General features: G+C 41.9%; 1 protein-coding gene across 1 annotated transcript in view; it reads left to right on the top strand.

Annotated features, from left to right (window-relative positions):
* The window catches only part of CDH8 (cadherin 8), a 305,905-nt gene that overhangs the window by 126,912 nt on the left and 158,542 nt on the right, over positions 1-20,451 (top strand). The window contains exon 3 of the mRNA XM_081107592.1: positions 10,774-10,893. Within this exon, the coding sequence (XP_080963718.1) occupies positions 10,774-10,893 (120 nt within the window). The remainder of the gene's footprint in view (positions 1-10,773; positions 10,894-20,451) is intronic.

The following is a 20,451-nucleotide window of genomic DNA, read 5'->3' as shown; positions in this document are numbered from 1 at the left end:
TTTTTAAACCTCCTTGAAACCCGAGCTCTGTAATGATTGCCGAGTTAAGCCTGTGGTGGGTAGGACTGTCCCTTCTCACAGCCCAGTGGCTCCGTGGTTCTACTCTGCCAGGTTTGTGATTCGGTAGCAGAGTTCACCATTGTGTATTTCATGTTCCGGTGGGGGGAAGCCTGTGTGAGAGCATGGCTGTGCTAATTCACTTGATGGTGGTCATTACTTCACAATGTAACCTATATCCAATCATCACATTATACACCAATTTAAATATAGTACAATGTTGGGTGGTGTTTTTGTGTGTGTCAATGGGTATGTGGGGAAGGAGGGTGGCCATAGCCACACTATTGCCATTTTTAGAAGTCTGGCTTTTAACTAGAGAATTAAGCTTATTCTAAAAGTATATATATATATATAAAAAGGGAACAATTACTATAGTGGGTGTATATATATTTATATATATTAGAGGCCCGATGCACGAAATTCGTGCAAGAGTAGGCCTTCCTTCCCCCAGCTGCAGGCACTGGCTTCCCTCTAGCACCCAGGACCCAGACTTCCTCGCACCCCCAGCTTCATCTAGAACAGCGGTTCTCAACCTGTGGGTCGCTACCCCTTTGGGGGTCGAACGACCCTTTCACAGGGGTCGCCTAAGACCATTCTGCATATCAGATATTTGCATGACGATTCATAACAGTAGCAACATGACAGTTATGAAGTAGCAACGAAAATAATTTTATGGTTGGGTCACAACATGAGGAACTGTATTTAAAGGGCCAGAAGGTTGAGAACCACTGGTCCAGAAGGCTGTCCGGTCTCATTAGCATATTATGCTTTTAATATATATATATATATATATATATATATATATATATATATATATATATATATTTTCCCCCCTCATCTTGGCCTCAAATCCATACTTTATCCACACAGTGTCCCCTCACCCAGAGGCTACGGATTGTGTGATAATTTTCATGAAACCTCAGAATAAGAGTAGGAGGCAGGTGGCATTGTTCCCATTTTTTTAAATATATTTTATTAATTTTTTACAGAGAGGAAGGGAGAGGGATAGAGAGTTAGAAACATCGATGAGAGAGAAACTGATCAGCCGCCTCCTGCACACTCCCCACCGGGGACGTGCCCGCACCCAGGGTACATGCCCTTGACCAGAATCAAACCCGGAACCCTTAAGTCCGCAGACCGATGCTCTATCCACTGAGCCAAACCAGTTAGGGCAGTTCCCATTTTTTAGAGTGGGTCACTGAATCTTAAGGATGTAAAAAAATAATTTCTTGCTGCCTGAGAGTGGCAAGCCACTGATGAAGAATATGACCTCAGTCCTATAACATGAACAAGAACTTCCCACACTGTAGTTATAGCATGTATATGTTTCCCACTGGATCATGTCAGTGCCTTCTAGAAAGAAACTTAGCAAAGATTTTCCGAGTTTCCTGTAATAAAGCAAAGCCATGTGAACGCATGGCTAACATAAGCTTCAAGCACAGTCAGGACACAAACTCCACTGCTCAGTCTTGTACTTTCCACGTCTAAGCCTGAGCCCAGCGCTCAGTAGGTACTGTGCAGGTAGCCTTCGCATGCCTGGATGAGCAGGTTCCTGTAATCAAATAGAGTGAATAGAGCTTGCGCCTACTGCGATCCTGACACCTTTGGAAGGCACCTGCAGAGCCACGGGTAGCACAGTTGTGTAAGTTCAGGATGGAAAAGCTGCCTGTCTAGAGATAAAACGATGCTAGTTTATTTCTTGAGCGCTCACAGGATTTCATTCCTTAGGTCACAGACTGGCAAAGGCTTGATTATTGGGAAGCACTTCCCTAAGAAAAAGGACATACACCCTTTTCCTTTTGTGTTCTAAAAGAGTCATTCCAGCCCTAGCCAGTTTGGCTCAGTGGATAGAGCGTCGACCTGCGGACTGAAGGGTCCCGGGTTCGATTCCGGTCAAAGGCACATGCCCAGGTTGCGGTCTCAATCCCTGTAGGGGGCAGGCAGCTGATCAATGGTTCTCTCTCGTCATTGATGTTTCTATCTCTCTCTCCCTCTCCCTTCCTTTCTGAAATCAATAAAAAAAATAAGTAAAAGAGACATTCCGATGGTGAAAGGGTTTGTTTTTACACCTGGGTTTATTTATATTCGTTTTCACAGCCAGGCCTGCAAGCAGCCTCATTATCTGTTCGTGAAGGCAGTAGGCAGGCCACCATCCCATGCTGTTAGGGAGGGATGCGGAGGTACCTTTGTCCCGAGCCCGGTAAACCTGGCTGAGATGTCAGTTACATGTTTTCCTACAAGATTTTTCATTCCTTTCACCCGGTGCGTATTACAGATGTCCACAGCAATGATCCTCGGGTGAGTAGAAGGCATTTGTGTGCTCACACGCATTTTCTGAAGCATCTGATTATTCCAGAATGTTTCAGGCTCCTTGGACAAACAGCACGTTAAGGATGCCTGGATGTCTCACTAAGTGACAATGGTTTAGGCTCCTCGATGCCCCAGAACAGAATATGAAAATGGAATTTTTTTAAAAAAATATATTTTTATTGGTTTCAGAAAAGAAGGGAGAGGGGGAGAGAGAAACATCAATGATGAGAATCATTGATTGGCTGCCTTCTGCACGCCCCCTACTGGGAATTGAGCCCGAAGCCTGGGCAGGTATCCTTGACTGGGTATGTATCCTTGACCGGCATTGAACCTGGGACCCTTCAGTCAGCAGGCTGACAGCTCTATCCACTGAGCCAAACCGGCTAGAGCGGAAATGGAATTTTATTTCCCTAGCTTCTGTCCCAAATCACGGAGCCAGAGAAGCACCAGGATGCATTTCGGCGCTGTCTGTTCACCTGAGTGCCGTTAAGAACCTGTCCCCTTTTCTGTAATACATTCAACGTGACGCGTGTAGAAGTTGGCAGCCGCATTCCGCTGCACGCTGAGTGTTGGCGCATGAAGAGAACATCCAGCGAGCAGTGGTGAGGCCTTTGCGGAAGGAGAAGGCAGGGGACGTGGTGTAGGATTTCCCTGTGTGATGTGTGTCTGACAAGGGAGGTCTCTCCGATCAATGGCAGGAGCTTGCTACCTCCGCCTCCTACTCCGTTGGCTTTTATAAATCACAAGATTGCTCCCCAACCAAAGGAAAGGGTTTGATCTCCGACATCCGCCTCCCCCCCCCCCCCCCCCCGCCATAAGGTTCCTAGTTAGCCCATAGCCATTCAGAGAAGAGAGGTTCCTAGAAGGAAGGGGGTCCCTGTCTCCCTGCCTACAGGGACATGCACAGTTCACTGTCATTTCCCCCACAGCCTGGCTGGGGAGGAATTCTCCATACACAGGGTTAAAGAGAGAGGCCTTGATTTGTATAGATCCGTGTTTAAATCCCCTCATCTCTCAAAGATCCCCTAAGGTGGCCCTTGGAGGTTCGGATATGTGGCATTTGTGTTCTATAATTACATAAGCCAAAACAAAAAACAAATAAACAAAACGGGGATGATTAGGCCATCTTTCCCCCTGGGGGTGTCTGCCTGAGGCCCTTTGGGACACATGGATGTTGAAGACTATGGTATCCGTTAGGGAGACGTGAAGAAAAATGCCTTGGCTGTTCGCATTTATTTCTGACTTTAGATGTATGTTCTTCCTGGGGGTAGGGGTGCTGGAGGGAACCGCTATAAACCAATAAAGCTCTCGAAGTACGTGCCAGTCAGGTGCACAGGCACCTCAGAGCATTGTTCCATAAAACTAAAAAAATCATGCCTTTGTCCTGACACACTTAGGAAAAAAGAAAACTCGGGGCCAGAGGCGTCCGCTTCTAGTAAACGATAACTTAAACGTCACCAGGTGATGCAGGTCCTGGGAAAGTATTGCTCTGGTATCCAACAACAACCAAAACGGGTCTCCATGGCGATGCCTGTGTCCCGTTACCTCTGGCATCACCTCATCCTTGGGAACATTAGGAAGGCGGACAGGGAAGGTGGGCTGAGGGTTACATTTTAGTCACATAATAAAGGCAGTTGCTCTGTGACCTGTGGTCTTTGGACATGCGGATGCTTAAGAAAGACAGCGTCAGATGGCAATGCCAGACACCCTGTCTGTCCGTGGATCGTACATGCTAAGCCTGGATCCGGGCAGCTAGAAAGTCACTTAAAAAGCATGAAGATCTCCCGGCCGGTGTGGCTCAGTTGGTTAAGCTGGGTCCCATGCACCAAGAGGTCCTCAGTTCGATTTCCGGTCAGGGCACATGCCCCGGTTTCAGACTAGATCCCCAGTAGGGAACATGCAGAAGGCAGCTGATTGATGTTTCTCTCTCATTGATGTTTCTATCTCTCCCTCCCTCTAAAAAAAAAAAAAAAAAAAAAAAACCCACAAAAACAATAAACCATATTTTAAAAAAGTTTAAAGATGGCAGTAAGAGTCCAGGAATTTCAGCTACTGGCCAAGGTTCGGCTGCTTCAGGCCCCTGCCTGCCACTGGATTGCTTATCCTCCGAAAACGGATCGCGGGGCACTCTTTGCAAATGGGGTTGGTGTTGCTCACATCATCAGAGCGTTCGCTTCTCCGATGCGCACGTTTTCACGCTGCACCAAACCTTTGCTTCCCTGCTCAGGGTGTCAGCACCAGCATTTTTCTTTCTGAATAATGTGCAGAATTGGTGTGCTGACGTGCTCATAAAGAAAGGAGAGCCTCGCTCACGGAGCGGCGCTCCCCAAAACCCAACGTCTTATTTTCTCCAAGACCCTTTATCTTAGTTTGTCAGCCGACCGGAACCTCTAGCCTGACACTGTAAAAATGTTGGATGGTTAATGTTGCTTGTAGCGTTGGCTTTCATTTTTATGGGGGGGGGGGAGAATGTGAGGGTCCCGCTGTTAAAGGGAGCAAACTTTAAGGTGTTGCAAGAAGAGGCTGATGCTATAAGCCCTGTGTTCATTGCAGCCCCAGCAGCACGCTGGCCGATCTCATTTAACTAAGAAACTAAATGCAGAAAAATGGGTCTATTAAAAGCAGAATTCACCTTGGCATTGACCTGTTCCTACTTGACTTGTTACTGGCAGGATGAATTGTGGTGACGGGGATCATTTTTGTTGACAGCAGCTGGAAATACAACAGCTATATTATTATAATAGGATCAGCATCAAGTTGGATTATAATAGGGGCTTTCTTGGAGCAGTGGCACGGTGTCAAATTTATAGTCGCCCGCTAAATGAGTCTCTTGTATCCCTGACAAAGGGACAAAAACAGTTCCCAATGCAAACTCAAACAGAGGATCCTGTTCTGTTTGGCGGGTATTGCTCGGGGCCCCATTTATCACACACCAACACTCGCCGCTTTGAAGACACATTATCCTGCAAGGTTCCCACTTTGCAGTTTGCCTCTGTGGTCTGCATCCTGCATGCATTTCCCATGGAGAAGCCTACACCACAGCTTGCATCGTTTCGGCCGCAAGATTAACCTCAGAGCATCCGCTCTCCCCACCTCCGGGGAATCCCTTGACAAATGCATCCGCAAAACCTCCACACGCATCTACTATGCCCGCGCACAGGTGCGTCGACAGTCTTGAGTCACTATTAAGAGGAACATCATCCTTGAAGGGAAGTCCCGCTGCCTTTTCATTGTCAGGTGTCTAACCTTGAAAGATGCGGGTTTGCCAAGAAGCCGGGCGTCAGGCAGGAATAGCCTGGATGAGGATGTGGGGAGAAACGTGCCTTAGTTCTGTTGCGGTCCCCAGCCCAGTCATTCGTCTTGGCAAGTGTGTGTGGGATCTGCACGGGCAGGGAGATGGCGACGACATCCATTCAAATAACATGGAGAAACTGATATTGACCGTGTGCCTGGTGCCTGGCTCGGTGCTGGCGACATCAAAAGGCATTTTTGGGCCCACTCCCATTTTACAACACCGAGGAAACTGACAGGATGGGTGGGGTGGGACAATGTGAGATTGTGTGTGTGTGTGTGTTTGTGTGTGTGTGTGTGTGTGTGTGTTTTGTAGAAGGACATGAACATATTGTTACATTTGGAAATGTGTTTTTTTTTGTGTAAGAAAATATCCTACTATGAAAATAATTAGGCAGAACTATACTTAGTTATAAATGACATCACCACCACTTAAAATTAGTTTATTTTTTAAAAGATATCTTTGTTGATTTCAGAGAGGAAGGGAGAGGGAGAGAGAAATAGAAACATCAATGATGAGAGCGAATCATTGATTGGCTGCCTCCTCCACGCCCCACACTGGGGAACGGAGCTCGAAACCCAGGCACGTGCCCTGACTGGGAATCGAACTGTAACCGCTCACTGAGCCACACCAGCCTGGAATAAAATTAGTTGATTATTTAGTCTCCCACATGTAAGGGAAGCTCTCAGAAATATCATGTGGCTAACTCTTCTGTATCTTTTGCATAAGTTATTACATTTAGTTATCTCAACAAGCCTAACATGTAACAATGACTACCACCTTCCTGTTTTAGAAATTACAGAACTGAAGCTCAGACATGTTTTGTGACTTGGCAGAGGACACAGGGGAAGTGAGAGTGGGGAGTGGAATATGAAGCAAATGATCTGGCTCAAGACAGTTTGGCTCCAAATGATCTCCTCAGTCACTTTTTTGTACTTAATATTATCTCATTTGATCCTCACACAAATCTTTTGAGGTTTGCAGAATAAAAATTACCGCCTTCACGCATGAAAAAGACTGACTCACAGATCATGCAAATAACGGAGATTTCTTTCCTTCCTCCCACCTCAGCGTTTGCTGATGTGACCATGGGATGCCTCTCACAATAAGAGAGCATCCCATTACCATAATCAGCGGAAATAGACATCATGATGACCAGTCTCGCGGTTGTAAACTCCCGAGGGACTTTCCCCAACTCTCACTTAACAAGAAATCATCTCCATGCTTCTTTATGACGTGTGAATAGTCTAAAAAAAAAATACTTCATTTTACAAATACATCTGAGTAAGAGTTCCTCAAAGTAATCGCCATAGAAATGAACACTTCTATGGCGAAGAATGAAGTCTGGTGCCCAGTACAGTTGTTCTGAACTATGGCTTTAGATCAGAATTTCCCAGGAAGATTTTTTAAAACACTCCACCACCATCCCTATTTTACCATCCCTCAGACCTGAAAGAGACCACAGGCACCTAAGTAGCTTTCAAAGCCAGATTCTGAGAAGTAGGTAGGGTTGGTAGTTGGTACTCCCAGGTATCACGTATGGTAAAATCTGTGTTAGGCTCCTACAAATGGTATTTTGATTAAGCCTCATAATAACTCTAATGCATGTTGTAGATCTGAAATCTGAGACTAAGACAGGATAAATGATTTGCCCAAAGAGATAGAGGTTAAGTGTTTTGAAAGATACATATTCCATTGGCAAAACTATTAACCCCCAGCTACTCTGCCCCTAGATGCCCACCCCACCATATGTACACAGGAATTCTGGCTTTGTTTAGAAACTCTCCATATTTGTGTTTTTCTCTATAAAGACACTTAAAAATTTTTTTTTTTTTTTATGTAAGGGTCACCTTTATTTGGTGATGACAGGGATTTTTTTTAATGACAGGAACTTTAGACTCTCTGATCATTTCTCTTTCTGCAGTGAATGGAACCACGTGTTCACACTCATGAATGTCACACCATACTGAGTAGAGCGCTTGACTTTATTTTTCTGATAATGCTTCATAACAAGGAACAACATTTCTCCTTTAAAAAAATCAAAGTAAAATCCCAAGACAGCAACAAACACAGCAAAACAACCAATGGGGGCATGGTCTTCCCCACAGAGGAGTTCACCCCTCCCTTCAGTCTCTGTCGGTTCTTTCAGTGACTCTTAAATTCATTCTTGAACGTTTCTGGAATGAATTTTAGACTCAGAGAGAAAATTTGCAAAAATAGTTCCCTTGCTCAGTTTACTCCCAGTGGGACATCTTATATACATTTAGGACAAGGGCCAAAAGGAGAAAATTCACAGTGATGTCCATCTTTATTGTCATTATCCAGTGTTAATGTTTCATCTCTTCTTTCCTGGACTGCTGCTATCTATACCCTTACTAGAGGCCTGGTTCACGAAATTCGTGCATGGGTATGGTCCCTAGGCCTGGCCAGCGATCAGGGCTGATCAGAGCCTTCCAGGTGCTGGCTGGGTTCTTCCTTCCGGCTGCTGACAAAGGCCTCCCTTCCCTGGCTGCCAGCCGGGGCCTCCCTTCTCCAGCTGTCAGCTGCTGGCCTGGGCCTTCCTTCATTCTGCACCACCCCCTGGTGGTCAGCACACATCATAGCTAGCAATTGGTCTCCTGGCTGAACTCCTGTGGGGACAATTTGCATATTAGGCATATATATATATGTAAGTATAACTTGTCTGATCTAATCATCTACATCTCTGCCTCCAGTCCAATCTGGGAGCACGAACAGAGAGAGAGAGGCCCACGGTATAGGACTGCTCTCTTAATGAAATGTCTTCTTTAAAGCCAGCGCTCCCCATCTTGGCATTCAAATGTCTCCTCTAGGCCCAGCCACTCTGGCTCAGTGGATAGAGTGTGGGTCTCAGGATTGAAGGGTCCCAGGTTCCATTCCCATCAAGAGCATGTACCTCAGTTGCAGGCTCTGTCCCATGATGGGGGCGCATATGGGAGGCAACCTATCGATGTGTCTCTCTCACATTGATATTTCTCTCTGTCTCTCCTGCTCCCTTTCAATCTCTCTAAAAATCAAGGAAAAAATATCTTCAGATGAGGGTTAACAACAACAAAAAATGCCCCCTGCACCTTATTCTCAGTTTGCATCCCCAAATTTAGCTTTGATGGCTGACTCTTCCAGGCATATCTTCTCTGAAGAAGCATTTTGGAACTTTTATCTCACTATCCTCCTCTCACCTGGAAAGTTTTCCCTCTAATTCTTCTCCATCCCATACAGTATTCAAATAACTACAAACATTGTACTTTCACATGCTTGTTTTAATCAGCTAGTTGATGAGTTGCTTGTGAACATGAGCCTTAAGTTTGTTTTTCTATATGGTTCCCAGTGCCGGGTGGAAAGACATTCAGCACATCTTTTTTTTCTCACTGTAGATTTTGTAGAACCTCTGAATCATCCTTCTGAGTAGGAATTCCAATTTGACAGGCCTATCAACTGCTCAACAAATATTATTGTTACATGTTCCTGGGGAGCATCCGTCATCAAAAATGTTTCCAAAAAGATTTGACTTGGCAAGATCTTGGCAAAGCTCTGCCTTATTCCAGTAAACACAGAAGTACACTGCTGAGATCCACCTATGACTTCCGTCTGGTTGGAAACAGTCTTGCCCTCATTGCTGGGAGTGTTGATATTGACCACTCAGGGCTGATTCTCCCTCAGCAGAAGGGGGCTGTCTGGCCCAGCCTGCGTTCCCAGGGGCATTCCAGTAGCCAACAGCTGGTCGGTACCGGGGTCCAAAAGCCTGGCCCCATTTCCTCAATGACATCCTAGCGCTAGAGTCCCCAGGGGAGTCCACGGAGGCCTTTGATGTGATGGCATCACAGCCCAAGTGATGGAATATCCTTTTGCCTCCCCAAAATACTGATCAAAGGGGATTCCCCAATACAAGTTCTGCAAGAGATCTCTTCTATCTCAGACTCTACATTCATCTGTGATGCTTTCCTCCCATTCCTCATGAAATCGACACACGGCTTATTCATTCATCCGCTCATTCCAAGGGCCAATATTCGTTTGCTAATTACCATATGTCCCACACCTCCTGGATCAGGACGACCCCGTCCCTGCCCTTGTAGAAGGTGATGCTTGTGATCTCACCAGACATCTCCAATGTCTCCCCAGTTTCAGCCATTCGCAGAATTACCCACCGTCTCTCTGAGTCTTTTGCCTTCAGTTGTATTTGACTGATGGCTCAGCATGTCTCCCAAGCACCTCTACTTCTGGTTAAACTCTGTCTGTCTTGAATAATTTAACTCAAAGGCTACCTCTCCTAGAAAGCAGACCTTTGCCACTCCCTCTGCTGGACTAAGTGGGGGGTCCAAATCTGGTGTTACTACTTTCAGCTGAATTTCCCGGTATAGCTGTCTGCCCCTAACTTTTCCTCTCCCACCAAACTGTGAGCTTCTTGCCTCTCATTTTGTCTTAGTATATATGCTTTATATCAGGCAGGCCATATGTGCTTACCTGCTGAATGAATGAGAGAATAAAAGATAGATAATTTGTCCTGAAAAAAAATTAGAAGGTGTGCTTCTATTATCCATAAGGCCTCATTCCCTGAGCGTGCTGATGAATTGGTGGTCCCGATCTGATTTTATATTCTGAGGAATGGAATAAGATGGATAAACTACCCCTTTAATATCTCTGTAGAGCTTTTACCAGCAGCCATTTTTAAAATATTTTCAGTTGTGCTTTTACAAAACTTCAATGCTGCATGTGCTATTGTATTATTAAGCTTATGTTTCATATTTCTTTGGTACGCTTCCTGTTCAATAGTCTCCATGCCTACGTGGGTCGGAGAGGTAGCTTAAAAATGAAAACTACAAAGAAATCTTCAAGAATACGGATTCTAAAAGGGCTATCTTTATATAGCACTTCAACCTAGCAGTACTTTTTCTTTTGAAAAACTTGGATATTGTTGAAGTTATGATGGAGTAGTTATCTCCTTATCCTAAAAAAGATTTTTCTTCCTTATTCCCACACATGCAGTTCTGTAGGATATGCCTAGCAAATTTTAGCTCTTGGCAAGAATTATGTGTTAATTATTATCTCTCTCTCTCTCTCTCTCTCTCTCTCTCTCTCTCTCTCTCTCTCTCTTTTAGGTACGTCTGTCACTAATGTAACAGCCACTGATGCTGATGACCCAGTTTATGGCAACAGCGCCAAGTTGGTGTACAGCATCCTGGAGGGGCAGCCTTATTTTTCCATTGAGCCAGAAACAGGTTTGTGAACTAAATTTTGAATTCTATTCACCGTGTTATTGCTTCAGGGAAACACTTTTCTCGGGATTTGGATTATGAAATGTTACGGTTAAGTACTTTACTGCCTGTATCAATAATATTCGAATGTGTTCTTTCTGTGCAGTGTGAGGGACATGGCAAGCCCAGCCATCATTTTGATGTTGATTAAAACAAATTGCAGCCCCTTTGTACAACATCACCTATTTAACAGCTGGCCTGCCACCTGCTTTTTTTTAAAAATGTATTTTTATTGATTTCAGAGAGGAAGGGAGAGGGAAAGAGAGATAGGAACATCAGTGATGAGAGAGAATTATCAATTTGCTACCTCCTGCATACCCCTGCTGGGGATGGAGCCCACAACCCGGGCACATGCCCTCAACCGGAATCGAAGCCGGGACCCTTCAGTCTGCAGGCCGACATTCTATCCACGGAGCCAAACCAGCCAGGGCCTGCCACCTGCTTTTATCCTGGGGTTGGGGAGAGGAGTGTCTATGAATTCAGCCAATTGAAATATCAAATTTAAGAATAAATTTAGCTACTATGTATTGACTGTAAGATGCTTGGCTTATCCATATGTCTAAATTTCAACTTGCTCATCTATAAAGTGGCTACGGAATCTACCTCCTAGTTCAGTGATGGTGAACCTATGACACGCATGTCAGAGGTGACATGCGAACTCATTTTTTTGGTTGATTTTTTTGTGTGAAATGGCATTTAAATATATAAAATAAATATCAAAAATATAAGTCTTTGTTTTACTATGGTTGCAAATATCAAAAAATTTCTATATGTGACACGGCACCAGAGTTAAGTTAGGGCTTTTCAAAATGCTGACATGCCGAGCTCAAAAGGTTCGCCATTACTGTTAAGGTGATGACCAAGATCAGATGAAGCAATAAATACCAGCCATGCAGTGTATGACACATGGTAACAATTCAATGGGTGGATAGTATATTTGCTATTAGATTCCTCATTTTTAAAACAGATGCTGACATTTACCCACTAGTGTTCGTTACAAAGATATTATTATGTATTCTAATATAATACATTGTCATATTATATGTAATATGTTTTATTATTATTATTACCACTAATAATTCTGGGTCTGGTAGTACAGATTTTTAGAACCATAATTTTATTAAATAATAGTTTCTGCAAATGAAGATAAATCTTTTTATTTTTAAAAATTTTAATAATGTCCTTATAGACATTTTGTTGGGCTTTTTATAATCCACAGGCTAGTTGGGTGGCACACTTGAAAATTATCACACAAAAAACAGTATCATTTGTGTGTATGTTTCTGTATCTGGTGGTTTAGCCTGCAAATTTCCAAGTAGAAAAAATTTAATATGTGGCTACATGCACATATAGTATCATTTCTTTGATTCATGAGTTTTCAGCATTATTGAGATAAATGTCCATGTCGTGCCATTAAGTCAATTATTAATTAAATTAAAAATTTAAAGCCCCTCTTTTCTTTCTTTGAATCCAAAGAGTAAAATCCTCATACATTTAAAAGTGAGAAAAGTAGTATTTATACATAAATAGGTCTTGGGCTTAAAATTAAATTTAGACTTGGAAACAGGAAAGAACTCTTCTAAGATGCATTAATTAGGGCATCATTACATATTCTTCCTCAGTGAAGAAGGGAGTCTGTCATAAACTTCATCTCCTTTGGGCTCCTCGATGACCCTGGAGAAATGGCAGAATGCTGGGTTTTTAAGGAAAAAGAAAAAAAAAAGGAAATGTCCTATTTCTTGGTCAAAGTCACCGTGACAGAATTGGGGTCAGAATTGGAACTCACAGCCAGATCCTCGATTTCAAAGCCATTATCAGATACAGTGAAACTTCACTTTGTTCAAAGTCTCATTGACTTATATGACCATTTGCTTAATAAAGTGTTCTCAGCAACACTTAATATTTACATTTTACCCAGCATCTGAATGTCTGTCTCTGCATGCATTCATTTTAGTTTTATTATTTCCAAGTTGACAGATACAAATTTATCTGATTTATATTTTTAGAAAGTAGATTCTGGGACTGCTGTAAAAAAATGGAATGAAGAGAAATGGTACTTGAAACATGTATATAGTAGTTGCTCAAGAAATACCAGTTTAGTGGAGTTGCATTTTTAAACAACTAAAGCTGTCACAATGCAGAAAGAAATAGAGTCTCATTTAGGTAATCAATAAAGGGCCAGCCTGAGTTCTTTTGCTGAAACATACTAGTGAATGGGCAGGAGTGAAATGGAAACATTTTTGTATAAATGCTGGCGCAGTTACACTTGCCTGTGCTACAATGAAAGCAGAATGTTAGCTGTTTCTTCCTCTCTTTCAATAGTATGTTGGTTATTCTGGGTCGTTTGCCTCTCCATATACATTTTTAAATTCATTTGTTGATATCCAAACAATAATTTGCTAAGATTTTTATTTTGATTGCAGTCTATAGGGAAAATTGATATCTTAATAATATTGAGACTTCCTATCCATAAACATGGGATATCTCTCCATTTGTTTACTCTTTGATTTCATTATTTAAGGGTTTATAGTTTTGTCATATAGCTTTTGTATATGTTTTGATAGATTTATGCTTAAGTATTTCATTTTGTGTGCTAATGTAAAAGATATTGTGCTGTAATTTTAAATTAGTTGTCATTCTGTAGAAAAGCAATTGACCTTATATTCTGAGGGTATGTGTGTGTGTGTGTGTCTGTGTGTGTGTGTGTGTGTGTTGCTTTTGTACTTTCTACATAGACAACTCTGTCATCTGCCAAAAAAAACACATACATAAAGTTTTATGTCTTCCTTCCCAATCTGTATGCCTTTTATTTCCTTTCTAGTCTCATTGCAATAGTAAGAGCTTCCAGAATAGTGTTGAAAATTAGTGGTGATAGGGTAATGCTGGCTCCATCGAATGAGTTTGGAAGTGTTTCCTCTGTTTCTATCCTCTAAAAGAGATTGTACAGACTTGGTATAACTTCTTCATTAAACATTTGGTAGAATTTACCAGTGAACCTATCTGGGCCTGACCACATTCCCTTTTCTTCTTTTTTGCACACACACACACACACACACACACACACACACACACACACACATATATATATATATATATATATTTAGAGAGGGAGATGAAGGGAGAGGGATAGAAAGATAGAAACACAGATGAGGGGGAAACATCAATTGGCAGCTTTCTGCACACCCCCTACTGGGGATCGAGCCTGCAACCTTGGCATGTGCCCTGACAGGTAATTGATCTGGTGGCCTCTTGTTTCATGGGTCAATGCTCAACCACTGAGCCACACCAGCCAGACCCATTTCCTTTTCATAACAGGATCCTGGCCTTACCCATGAGGATCAGACTTCTAGCTTTAAAGATAAATGTTATGACAGTGATCATTCCTTTACCAGACTATGGGACATGAACACAGTCAAGATATTTATAAAAAAGAAGATTTCCCATGGAGCACAGTCATCAAGTCCTTGATGCCAGGGCATTTTCAATAAGGAAAAGATACAGAGCATAGGAGATAAGAAACCCTTTACGTTTCTTGTTTTATCCTCACAGGAATGCTGGAACAGAACTCTGGACTTCAGGACAGATCAGCTTTGCTGTCCTCTTGTTTGTTATATTTCAAATTTATAGAATTATTTTCTGTTGCTATGAGCTATTAATCTCTCTACCTCACGGAGAGATCCTTCTCTTGTTTCAGGTATAAGCTTAAGACAGAGAGATTTGCCATTTGTTCTATTAATTTGCTTCTTTGAGTTCATAATCAGTGATTAATGCACCTATTGACTTATTTATATGTTTAAGTCACTTCTCAAGCTAGAATATACAGTCTATGAAAGAATGGGGGTTTGTCTCATTTGTTCGTTTTTATATCCCTTTTTATATGTGCTTTAGATAGGAAAGCAGGATGAAAAAGAGATGCAAAGGAAGGATGGGGGGGGGAGGGGAGCATGGATTAATATAGAGAAAAGCTTGCCCAACTCACACAGAAGATGTATGATGAACCCACTAGGGAATGCAACTTGGTTTCTAGTTTATATCCCTTTTATTTTTTCTCTGGTGGGAAGAACATTATTTTAACCTCAGATGTGATTTCTATTATTGTTGTTGAGTTTCACTTAGGCCTAAAATGTCTGCCATTTCCAGGTCTCATACTATGTCTGAAGTGTCTAGCCAGCACGATGCTTGTCTTGTACTTGCAAAAAGAAGCCTTTAGATTGTCATAAACTCTGGCCCAGATTTAGTTCTAGATCACACGTTGAGACAGAAAAGCTCAAGAGCCACTGCACAGGGAAGGAATGGTTCTTAACATATCTTCTTATTTCAGAGGTCACTGTGATATTAATAATCATAACTATGACAAACAAAAGAAACATATCATTGTGTTCCTACAGTCCTCTGGGTTTAACAGAACACTAAACCAAGTAGAGAGAAGAATTACTGTCTCTAAGTTGCAAATGACAAAACTGTGTTTCAGAAAGAATAAGGCAAAATGCCTTACTTTAAATCACACTCCCTGGCAAATTATAGCAACCAGAGGAAGAATAGAAACAAGAATATAAACAACCACCATCTCATTTATTGGACACATTATGCTCCTGACATTGTGCTAATGGGTTTGCATGCATTATCAAAGATAATGTAATTTATTCCTCACAATATTTTAAGATAGATATTAATGTCATTTTATTTTTACTGATGAGAGTACAAGACGGTCCAAACTGATACATTTCTTGCCCCAAATGTTTGAAGCAAGACGCAAAGTGAGTCTGTGTGATTTCAAACTCTCCTTTTTCACCATCACCATTCTTCTGTGACCCCAGATGACTGCCAAGCGGTGCAGCTCGTACTTGGGGCTGTCATTGGTTTATACAGGGACCTGTAGAACTTGGAAGCAGGCCCAGGTCTCTGTTCTTCAGAGACCTGGGGGCATTTTGGAGACGAAGAGGATGTAAGGAGATAGTAATTGTAAAATAAATGGCCATTTTTTTGTGCAAAGCTTCAAAAGGCTAAAAATAGCTCATTTGTATTCTATAAATGTATCCTTTTTTGTTGTTGTTTTCCCTTCCTTACCACCCCCAATACCATATGTTTGCTTGTGACATTTTGGGCATTTGGATAGGGAGAGATGTGGCATTTATTTAAGAAGCACTAATTTGAGGACAATAGTGAGAAAACAGTTGCAGTCCATTGTAAGTGATTGAAGATGGAAGGTATAAATGAAATGCAAGGCAAGTGAATAATAAATGCTTAATTATCTAGAGAAACCACAGTAAAGTTGCAGGACAGTCTAAACTTTGCCCCAGGCAAGCAAGAGTATGAAAAATGACTTGCTTAAAAATAAACTAACTTAATTCATTGACCTTTTTTTGTGAAACTCAGACCATCTTTCTTCATTGGATACAAATAACATCTGTCTCCATGGGACCTGTGAAAATAAGCTACAGGAAAAAATACTCGTTGGGAAAAAATCTATGCAATGAATGGCCTCCTTTTAGAAAAGTTAAGTTAATACGTGGCGTCTTCACGGAATGTCTTCATGGAATTGAGTCAAAGTGATAAATTGCAAACACACAGGGTCTTTTTTAAAGTCAGGATTGCATAGATTATCATTTCCACTGCCAAGGGGACTGGCCGAAGAATTTTCTTAGTGCAGACCTTTGAGAAAATTATTCAGATAATTCAGGTAGACCAACAATGCTAGGTTCTGCATTGATAAGTGAGAATGTCTTTGTAATTCACATTAATCTACATTTAATCAACACTACATTCTGTAAGAAGTCATAGGTGTTGAAGGTGCAATGTTGTGTCTGATAAATCCTAAAAAGAGACCTGCCCGGCTGGTGTCGCTCAGTGGTTTGGCGTTGACCTATGAACCAGGAGGTCATGGTTCGATTCCAGGTCAGGGCTCATGCATGGGTTGTTGGCTCAATCCCCAGCGTGGTTTGTGCAGAAGGCAGCAGATCAATGATTATCTCTCATCAATGACATTTCTATCTCTCTCTCCTTTTCCCTTCTTCTCTGAAATCAATAAAAAAATAATTCTTCCAAAGAGATCTATCTGGAGTCCAGTCACAATTGTGTGGCAACATAGAACATGTCAGCATCCATGGGATCGGATCGGAAGGAGTCCCAGCTAAGCAAGCGTGTGTGGGAGGAGGACAGCAAGGAAGCCTTTAGAAAGGCGGTCACGCCGAAGGCTGTGCCCTGGAAAACTGGTGACACTTCTGACAAGTGGTGGGTGCAGAATGGGAGAAACTTAAGGCATTTCAGCCAGAAGAAATCAAGATGTGGTCAGGGGGAACATACATATTGGGGTGATGTTGGGAAATCAAATAGTTTTCACTGGCTGAATGGTATCAGAGTGCATACTCTCAGGTTTTTCTATGTCAAATAATTGTAGGCTAGAAGCTAGAAACCCAAATCCCTCTGATTTTCTGTATGACTTTGGATGCGTGCCTTCATCTCTTATGACTAATTTTGCAATTAAAAAAATATTGGTAATAAAACTGTTTCTGATCATCCATGATATTAAAAAAGTACTCCATATTTTGCTTTTGATCTTCACAATTGATATTATGAATGTTAATATTATAAATACAATAGTAATATAATAATATTAATTTAATCATGCTGATATTAAAATTATTAATTTTCTATTTTTATTTGTATGATATTTTTGATGGGACATTTCTCCTTTAAAAAAAGCAATAAGCTTTTTATTAACAGTAGATCATAAAGTACCTCAGTGATATTAATTCCAAGACACCAGTTTCTATGAAATCCCCTGGATTTAGAGTTGAAAGTTTGACTGAAAGGCAGGAAGTGGCATGAGAAGAAGAAAGCTTGCTTGTTGTCTGGAACAGTTCCATCACAGGAGAACTTTTTTTTGTTAATCCTCACCTGATGATATTTTTTCCCATTGATTTTTAGAGAGAGTGGATAGGAGGAAAAGAATCAGAGAGAGAGAAACATGGATGTGAGAGGGATATCTGTTGGTTGCCTCCTGCATGCACCTGACCCTCGCTGCGAATCGAGCCTGCAACCAAAGTAGATGCACTTGACCGGAATCAAACTTGGGACCCTTCCGTCCTCAGGCTGACACTCTAACCACTGAGCAAAATGGGGTAGAGCTAAAGAACCTTATTCTAAGTGCTGGTCAAAGCTGAGATATTGGTACCCATCACATGGCTGACTCACTTCTAAAGATCCCAGAACACCCCAGATCGGGCCCTCCCATAAAGCGCTGGCCCATGGTGGAGAAGGAGGAAGGATGGTTCCTTCTGAAACACATGGAGTCTCTTCCAAACCTCCTGGAGGAAGAATGGGAGTGCTCCCTAAGGCAGTGAGGCAGGAGGATTTGGGAGGGAGCCGGAGAGCACTTTTCTTACCAGGGCGATGTCCTCCTAACGCACTCTTCATCCAATATCCATTTTCTCCACACCGTGAAGGACATAGATTTCTAAAAATTTTAAGGAAAGACTATAAGCAGAGAGACACCCTTTTCAAGTACAGCACATACATGCACACACAACTTCAGAGCAACCAAGTTGAGTCGGGGGGGGGAGGAGTCTCAGTGTATAAGTCTATGCTTTTTTTAGAGAATATAGAGAAAGACAGTTGCCTGTCTCACGTTCCTTCCATTTCAAGTAGAAGAAACACCAGTGGATTCTGCATAAAAATCCTAGACAGCGGCACTTATGTGTCTTGGCATTCTGATTTAATCCCATTTCCTGCACAGTAGCTGTTTTTAAAGATCTTATTAAAGATGAGGATTATGAGGATCCTCGAGGTTTCATGATATGGCCAAAGGCAGACAGATGACAAATGTTCAGTCCATAGCGCTCACAATAAATATGTGCTGAACGAATGAATGGGTGAATGAATGAATGAGTGAGTAATGAGAATCTCCTTCCACCAGGACCCATATTGACATCTCACTGTGCTGTTCAGTCCAAACTAGATGATGATGGTGATGATGATGATGATGATGGCAAACTTAATTTTAAATATCTAATAGATCCATATTCTAATCTGCTCTGCATTTATGCACAGTGCTCCTCACCCATGCTATTCCTCCCCAGTTTTGCTGATGGTTGGATCCTCCTATCTCAGTGAGCATGACAGCTGGCTGCTTGCACACACTGACTTAGCCATCATTTATTTCCTTGCTTGGAATCTCCCGTGGGAGGTAAAGTGGGGATGAGTAAGCGTTGCGTTCACATTAATTGTTTTATGATTACTAAAAATAATCTCCCCACCCCACGCACATGGAATAATTAAATATACTTGGGTAAGCTGAATGTAGTGTGACTGTCACTTTACTTACACCTTGGGACACATCATTTTTAAGTCCAGAGCAGCTAGCAATGCTGACTGTAGCTGGAGTCGAAGAGATATATTTTTAGAGAAACCAAAGGTCTTTGGATGTGCGTGATGAATTGAAAGACTGTGACCCACACAGACTTCTCAACATGGAACACCTGCTGTCACACCGGGGTGCTTTGGGAATGGGTTTAGGTGGAAGAAAAATCCAATGCTTGATCCCCAATGAAATGACACCCATCCAACCTGAGCAGACCAGCTAGGAACTGTTCCCCACCTACTATGTATCATGCTTATGCAGAATTTACTTGTAATTTCTATGCTGATACTTCTTCTCTCCTTTGACATATAGCTTTGGGTTCTATTTGCACAAGTTCAAAATGACTTGGTGAAGAAGGACAAAGATGTATTTTCATTGATTTTGTAGAGAAGGGTGGCTTATCTAAGAATATCAAAGATTAACCAGCAAACAAGAGGAGTATATATTTTTGACAAACCCTTATCTGCTCCTTATATACTCAAAAATGCAACCTTTAGTGCTTTTATTTAAGGATAGCAGGTTTTCTTTGTATAGTTTCATCACTCCCCCGTCCTTATGTCTAACTCTGCCTGCCCAACACTTAAGATTACCTAAGACTTTATAGAACATAACCCGCTGCTGCTCAGTGATTGCTTTTAGATGTTGTGGCAAATGTGGCAGTAGGTATATTTTCCTTAAAAAAAAAAAAAAAGGATTCTAACTTTTTAACATTCTAGTTTGGAAAACAGAGTTAAAACCATCAGTATTATCTGTGATTGTCTATATACTTGTGGGAGCTTAGAGAAGGGGATTAATTAATACTGGACACCACTCTCCTGTGAGCAAAGGTAGTTCTGGTGCACAGATACCAACCCACTGAGAGGCTGGTAGGAGGAATATACAAATACTCCATCTGTTTCCTTGTAAGTCAAATTTCACAAACATCTCTGTGAAATCATTTCCTCTGGGCCAAAGCATAAAAGATCATGATGTCTCTTTATAAGAAATACCATTTAAAAAAGAGTTTCAGCTCTACGTGCAGGGATCTTATCTAGTTCTCACCACGGACAGTAGCGCCTAGCACTGTGCTGTCCTGTGTTAGTCAAGAACCACATTATAACAGGGAACTCATACAACTTAACAAAAGGAAGATAAACAACCCAATCAAAAAATGGGCAACAGAC

This window comes from Myotis nattereri, assembly GCF_964212035.1.
Source record: "Myotis nattereri genome assembly, chromosome: 15".
NCBI lineage: Eukaryota > Metazoa > Chordata > Mammalia > Chiroptera > Vespertilionidae > Myotis > Myotis nattereri.
The sequence above is the reverse complement of the archived record's forward strand: the minus strand, read 5'-3'. Positions and strand labels throughout refer to the sequence as shown.